The sequence below is a fragment of the Pholis gunnellus genome (genome assembly GCF_910591455.1).
Source record: "Pholis gunnellus genome assembly, chromosome: 14".
In the NCBI taxonomy this organism is placed as follows: domain Eukaryota; kingdom Metazoa; phylum Chordata; class Actinopteri; order Perciformes; family Pholidae; genus Pholis; species Pholis gunnellus.
The window spans coordinates 6,723,106-6,730,718 of NC_136541.1; the positions used below are offsets into that span (position 1 = coordinate 6,723,106).

General features: G+C 40.9%; 1 protein-coding gene across 1 annotated transcript; it reads left to right on the forward strand.

Moving 5' to 3' along the window:
• Nucleotides 1-217: 217 nt before the first annotated feature.
• On the forward strand, nucleotides 218-7,229 carry atp6v0b (ATPase H+ transporting V0 subunit b). Its single transcript, XM_079172887.1, has 8 exons — nucleotides 218-465; nucleotides 1,323-1,371; nucleotides 2,106-2,189; nucleotides 2,767-2,844; nucleotides 3,060-3,129; nucleotides 3,311-3,362; nucleotides 4,829-5,019; nucleotides 5,241-7,229. Exons 1-8 carry the CDS (start codon nucleotides 381-383, stop codon nucleotides 5,265-5,267), a joined length of 636 nt encoding a protein of 211 aa, XP_079029013.1. The 5' UTR covers nucleotides 218-380; the 3' UTR covers nucleotides 5,268-7,229.
• Nucleotides 7,230-7,613: the final 384 nt, after the last annotated feature.

Below are 7,613 nucleotides of genomic sequence, written 5' to 3' on the forward strand. Positions count from 1 at the left end.
CATAGGTTGTAATACTCACGTCTCTAAGGACTTGGCTGCACACCTTTTTTACTTTGTGTATAGTGCATTGTGAATCACAACCCTAGTTTTTGTTATTGTCTGTATCAACACAATAAAAATAAATAAACTAGTACTGCAAAATCGCTTCACCGAGGTAAAGAACAAGTATAACCGGACGCAGCCCTCCGGTCTCCGGTCACATGCTAGTCAAGCTGGATCAGCTGACACCAGCTTCTTCTTTCGATGCTCTCGTCTTCTCCATCGACCGATAGCGTCTCTTAAAAACAGCAATATTTGGTTTTCTTAGCGTTACTGGCGACAAATTGTTAGATTGCAGCCGAGGAGATCTCGCTGATCCCGCAGGTTAGACGGCCCGATAGATGCTGCTAGAGTGGATGATGAACGGACACGCTATTTTGTACACGGGGGTCACTTTGGCCTTCTGGAGCACCATACTAGTCGTCGGTAAGATTATATGTTTTCCTTTTTAAAAAAATCAGAATATTGGAATTAATGAATTAATTATTATATCTTCTACACGTATGTAACAATGGCCGTGTAGTCAGTCGTTCTTTCTTCATGGAAAAGTGCGTTTTTTGCGTTTGACAGTTAGAATTTGGGACCTGGCTATATCCTGGGACGAGAGCGTCTGCAGCTGTTTCCATTTTGTTTGCTAGCTAATATCGATAGGTTACAAAAAATAGAAATAATGTTATTCATGCATGCTAGTAATTAATAACATGGAGACGCTGACATGTGTTGCTGAATATATTTCACATTTCAAGAGAACTCATCTTGCGTCCACGTCAGAAGTCGCTATTTTAGCATTTATTGCTACTTAACGTTAAGCTAATGTCAGATAACGTTAGCTCGTAGCTAACCTCTTACAGCAAAACATGTCGGAGGTTTAACCGATGGACGAGTGTGTTTTGGGTTTATTTTGACTTGTTCCAGACTTAAATTTATGGGATCCTGGGTTGATACTCTTTCAGCATTTAACGTAATTTGACATGGCTAAGCTAACGTTAGCTGGTTCATGTAGCTTTAAAGCTACACAGCTGGCGGATTGGAAACGGTCCCAAACAGGAACTGCAGCGGTTTTCACGTGAGAGTGAGCTATCGCACCGAAGTTAGAACTTCTTTCCATGACTTTAGCGCATACACGTGACACTGTTTCACACACAGCTCATTATTAATGCAGTAACATACTGTACGTGTCTGTACTAAAGGGCTGTCACTCACACATACACCAAGCTTACTTGTAAATATGCATCTGATTGACCTTTTTTTACGTTTGATTTAATATCTTTTTGTTTCCATAGGTATCTGCTATACCATATTTGACCTGGGATTCCGCTTCGATGTGGCATGGTAAGCAATCTTGGAATAATGCTACTTAGTTAATTAGTATAATTCAGGTAACTTTGGGATAAAACGATGTTTAATTGTGGACCCAAACACTGGCACAAATAAGACTAATCAAGCCATATTTTCTTATTCTGCAATCTTTTAGAATTTGACAGATTCCCTTGCAGAACATTCAATCTTAAAAGAGACTGCTTACATTTACAGTAACAAAACTACATTGGCTTTCCCTAGATCGCACCATGCTGAGAATATCACTATAGTGCAATGCAACAAATACCAGTTTCAATCTGTTTATTATGGCTCTGTGCTGTTGCAAAGTATTGCTTTTTATATTGCTGTGACAGATACAAGGCCTGCCCTTCTCTTTGTGAGGGTGACACTAACCTGTCTTCACATGTTCAGTTCTTTATATTATATGAAGTTATAATAAAAATAATTTACTTATCTCAATCTATTGAATAGGCTAATGTCCGGCATCAAGTTTGCCGGCGATGAAATTGTTGTGCTTTTAGTTTGTGGGTAAATCATCATGTTGGGTGAAGATATTGTAGATCATACACATTCTAACAGATTTAAATGGCGCTTAAGATGGCGGGTAAAGACAACCAAACCTTTTTACCACATGGCAACACATACTGAGAAACAGTATTGCTTAAAATAAATGCGTTTTATGTTTTGCCTCTTGTTCACTTTTCCTTGTAAAGTGTCGTTCATCAGCTGTGCGTTTTTGCTTGCAGGTTCCTCACCGAGACCTCTCCTTTCATGTGGGCCAATCTGGGCATTGGCTTGGCCATCTCTCTGTCTGTGGTGGGAGCAGCCTGGTGAGTACCTGACATGGAGCACGGGTTACAGTGGTATGTCGGAGGTGTGAGGCGGGTGTGGTGCTACGTGAAGGCCTAGAATGCAGCAGTGTTTCATACAATGATTTCCTCTTTCTTGACTCACTCCAGAAAGTACATCATGTGGCAATGTGGAACTGGAAAATGTTAGAATTAGCAACAAAGGAAAATGCTGGAGTATTGTTTTTAGTGTCTGCAATTAACTGGTGAATCATAAACTAATATGGCGCTTACAACAAAACACATTTATGATTTTTATTTATAATTTATAACAATTGGCTTCAGAGTGGCTCTGACAAACTGACTGATGCATAGACTCATGTCACCTTATGTCTTCTGTTAAAAGATGCTCTTGAACGCACCGTAAAGACAACAGCTGATAATAACTCTGATGAAATGTAGAGAAGCCGCCCTAAATATGTGAAATCACAGGTGTTTGCTTGTGTGCAAACCAAGAAGTCAGTTTTGTTTTTGGTGCTTCTTCTTAATGATGTCTCATCACCTGGTAGTTTTGTGTCATGTTGTAAATGTTGTGCTGATTGTACTTTCTGGTTTCCAGGGGGATCTACATCACTGGCTCAAGCATTATTGGTGGTGGAGTCAAAGCTCCACGAATCAAAACCAAGAATTTGGTCAGGTAGGTTCATTCAAGAACTAGAAAGCTACGCTCTGTCCAATTCTCCTCTATTTTGTTATATTTTATCCTTTGTTTCTTTTTCGTATCCAAATAAATATCAGAAATCCACATCAAAACATCTGTAAATACCTCTCAAATAAGAACTGCAGCTGTGCAGTGACCACCTTTTTAAAACACACTGACTACGTTTCTGTTCTTTTTATTTCTCCCTTTAGCATCATCTTCTGTGAAGCTGTGGCGATCTACGGGATCATCATGGCCATTGTAATCAGCAACATGGCCGAGGTCAGCATTAAGCGTTTTTCTTGTCCACAATCAAGAACACTGTGCAGTTCTCCATTTTGCACTGCTGAAAAATTAAAGCATTTATAGATATGTGACAGAATGCTTGATAACAAGTTTAATGATATCAACAACGGAGCAGGGATGTTTTTTTTGGCTCTAAAAATAAACTTTCATCTTCTAGAACTTCAGTGGAACAACTCCCGAGACCATCGGGGCAAGGAACTACCAAGCTGGTAAGAAAACCCTCATAAAGACAAGAGAAACATGTCAACACCTTAAAGCGGCACCAGGAATTCACTCAATATGACACAAATTGTAATATTCCAGGTGAATATTTCTCACTTTTTTTAACACACATACATTTAATTTAAACATTTATGCTTCCAGATGTAAAAATGTTTTAAACTGGCAGCAAGTTAAATGCTTTAAAACAGAAACTATTCAAAATCAAGAAACATAGGATAGAAGAAAAATACAATAAAACTATGAAAAATGCTTGAAAAATAACACGTTAAAGGACAGTTCACCCCAAAATGTGAAAAAAAAAAGAAAGTTGCTTGGTTTTTGAGATATCAGCCGAAGAGATGTCTTTCTCCAGTATAATGGAAGTATAAGGCACTCGAGTGGGAAGCAGCTGGGTTGAGAGTCAGTACTTCCAAGTCTGAGGGTCATGGTTATCTGCAGAGAAACGCTGGATTGCACCCTCCGGGTTTGGGAGTGAGGAGGGAGTCTGAGGAGGGAGCTGAGCCAGAAGGCAGAGCTCTTAAGTTTAGCAGTCCATCTACGTTCCAGCCCTCACCTGTGGGTGATGCTGTGTCACCTTTGTGTGGCGGCTGGGCTCAGCCTTAGAGAACGGGTGAGGAGCTCAGACATCCCGGAGGGAGCTCGGGAGGAGAGCCGCTGCTCCTTCCTGTTGAAAGGGGTCAGCTGAGGTGGTTCAGGCATCTGATTAGGACGCCTCCCTTTAGAGGATTTACGGGCACATCCTCTGGGGTAGACCCAGAACACGCTGGAGGGACTTTATACCTCGTCTGGGCCGGGGACGCCTCAGGGTTCCCCAGGATTAGCTGGAAAGTGTCTCCCCCTGATAAACGGATAGAAAATGGGTCTATGGCAGACGGATTGTGGCGCTCAAAGAGCCAAAATCATGACCTGGTTACTCAAGATGAACCATTGTTGTGAGTAGTTTCATATAAATAACTATGGTTTATAGAAAATAGCTCCTACATGACATATAGTCTCATTATATTGGAGAGATGGCAGACACCTCTACGCACTATATCTCCAAAATTAGACAACTCGCACCACAACGATGTCGATCTGATTAATAGCACTGCAGGTAAGAGGAAAAATATGTACTTTTGGTTTTGGAGTGAACCGTCCCTTTAAGATAGTTGCAACATTCAGTCAAAATAAGTATTAAATATGGATTGCTCACCTTATTAAAAGAATTCTAATGGACTTTGATAGATCTATTTATATATATCATTCACTCATGAAATATTATGCATGAAAAGAAGGTAATGTCAAAGCAATGAATATTTTAAGATGCTTCAAAATCGTCTCAGATTGAATATCAGCCGCTGTGACTCTCTGCTGTGGTTTCCAGACCTCACAGGAAATGCGATTTTCTGTTGCCGGTCCCTGCGTGGGTTTCACGCGGGGGGTCTCTGACTCACTTGGTTTCCCGCCCTCCCAGGTTACTCCATGTTCGGAGCCGGCCTGACCGTTGGCTTCTCCAACCTCTTCTGTGGCATCTGCGTTGGCATCGTGGGCAGCGGAGCCGCGCTGGCAGACGCCCAGAACGCCAGCCTCTTCGTGAAGATCCTCATTGTGGAAATCTTTGGCAGCGCTATCGGCCTGTTCGGTGTCATTGTAGCCATTCTGCAGGTGAATGAGACGCGTCTTCACCAGCCGTCTTTCTTCTGTAGAGGAGATAACTGTCTGTGGCATTTAGCTGCTACAATGCTCAGCAACAAAAGGCCTTTGTTTCAGACTTCTGAGAATTATCGTTGCAAAGACAGTAATTATTTCCACACAAAGTTTAGATGGATCTATATTGTGTAGTCGTGATGAGATTGTAATGACTGTTTTTTTTTTTCCTCCCTCAGACATCGAAAGTAAAGATGGGTGACTAGAAGATGCATTCACACGCTGAGAAGATAAAAAAAAAAAGACACTGCTGGAAAATAAGACAGATTATTGTGTAAATACATCGTAAATTATTTAAATGTCTCTATTTGCCTGGTATTGTCATTTTACCCATCATTTATGCAAGAGTGGTACGTGCACACCCGGCTGAGAGAAACATGAATGTTGTATAAGAGAAGAAAAAAAAAAAAAAGAAAGATGGCTGTGTTTCGTTTGCGTTTCCGTAGTATTAATGATTGAACCTTCAGTTCAGTTTGATGAGTAGTACGAGCAGAATGTTCATGAATCGATCCATCGACCAGCCAGTCTGTAGTCTGAAGAGCTGTGAAGACAACGCGCAGCGTCATCAAATGGATTGAATCGCTCTCTAAACGTACAGATGGGTTCTTACTTTCTCCTGACCACTCTTGGATAAACGATGAGTTTTAAAATGACACCGGAGAATTTGAAAATATTTCTCTGTGTGTGTGGGTGTCTGTTTGTGTGTGTGTGTATGCTGGACAAGTGATTCTTTTTCTTTCCGTGTGAAGCATGAGGGTGTTTGCCATTGTGTTCATTAGCCTGGTCTGTCGGTCATCTTTTTCTTTTTGCTCTGCTAATAATAAGCACGTGGTGCTTAATCCACGCAGTGGCCCAAATACAGTATTCTCTCGGCCTCCCGCTGTAGAAGTGAGAGAGGAAGTTTAGGATTGGAGTACTGATCTGGAATCACTAGTAAGGTCACTGGAGGGTTGGACGTGCTCTGTGGGAGGCCAGATAGAGTCGGATCACAGCAGCAGATCTAAATACGTCATCCTGTCGTTCGTTCCCGTAGTTCCTCAAAGCGTTGTGGAGCTCAGATATCTACATTTGAGACCAGTGAGCCTCCTGAACACAGCTGCCAGCCATAACTTCCTTGTTTACCCCCGCGAGTCTGCTTTATTTAGTTTGTTTTAACCTGGTTCCTCTTCAGTAGTTGTTACAACGGTGGGGGGGGGGGGGCATGAAAGTGGATTGTTCAGTGTTGACTAGAGGGAAGCCAAAAGATTCTGGATACCCAAAATACTTTTGTTTTGTTTTGTTTGCAGATGTTTAAGTCAAAGTTGCGATCCTCTTTCTCAAGTCACTGTTCAACCTTAAACTATCTTCGACAGGAAGGGGATTTATTTTAGAGAGCAGCTCTGTTGCTAGTATTACCTTACACTCCATAGTATTGGGTAATATTCCCTGTAGCACTAGAGGTCGTTAGGGATAGTGCTTTTGTGTAGACTGGTCCTCTAACTTTGATTTTATGTAACCTCAGGTGGTCTGGCACGGAGAAAACCGACTCAGATACATAATCAAACAACTTTATGGATGCAGGCTTTTTAAAATCTCCTTATTTTACACAGAAATTCTGCAAATCCTCCCTTTTTTATTTTTTATTTAACTGTCTTGTTTTGAATGTACGTCTTAACATGTTAGCTGTACAAATCTGCGTTCCCAATATTTTCTAACATTCCTTAAAGAAGCTTAACGTGCGTGCGTGTGTGTGTATGTGTGTATGTGTAATGCCGAGTTGTATTTGTGGGTAGAGTGCAATTTGAATGATAAAATTAGACTTCTGCTATATCACGACAAAGCCGTAAAAAAAAAAAACCAATTGTAATCTAAGTTCTGAATGAGTGCATTGAATCTTTAAGGAGAGGAAACTGGACTCTTTAATATACGTAGACCTCCTCCCAAAGGTGTCAAAGCAGCAAGCTCGCCTTTAATCCGAGATGTAACTCCAGCATTCCTTTGGCAAACCAGGCTCTGTACCAAACCCCAGGCTTTCAGTGAGTGTAGTTGGTACCGTGTGTGCATTATGTTGATGTGATGGTGATCAGAAAATAAACTCATTGTTTTTGACATTGTGTACGATGATAACAAAAACAGATCTTCCTTCTGGCTTCATAAATGTCCTTGAGAAAATAAAATTGTCCAATCAGGATCTTTGGTCTGTGTTTTTGATTTATATCCGTGTCTGTTTGTGTGGTTTTGTCGGTCCTTTAATGTATGAAGTGTCCAGTCATCGATACGTTTACAGCCCACTGATGGTCCTGATTCCTGCAGGGATTTCTTGCTTCCACTAGATGGAGCAGAGAACCACAACATCTGTCCCATCGATTTGAACTGTTGTACACTCGGAACACTCACCTCAGGAAACGATTAGGCTCACATCTGTTATTATTCAACACAATAATAATTTGTTGACTTGTGTAGCTGTTAACCTTGTTTATGGTGTGAAATTAAATAAAACAGCAGAGCATCAGTTTAGAATTAGTTCATCTGATATTGATCATTATGGTTCTCAAACATATTATTGTTCTGTT

Coding starts and splice junctions, on each gene's coding strand:
- atp6v0b (XM_079172887.1), top strand. CDS start 381: ATGCTGCTAGAGTGGATGATGAACGGACACGCTATTTTGTACACGGGG. Junction 2,190..2,766: donor TCTGTGGTGGGAGCAGCCTG/GTGAGTACCTGA, acceptor TCTGGTTTCCAG/GGGGATCTACATCACTGGCT. Junction 3,363..4,828: donor GGCAAGGAACTACCAAGCTG/GTAAGAAAACCC, acceptor CCGCCCTCCCAG/GTTACTCCATGTTCGGAGCC.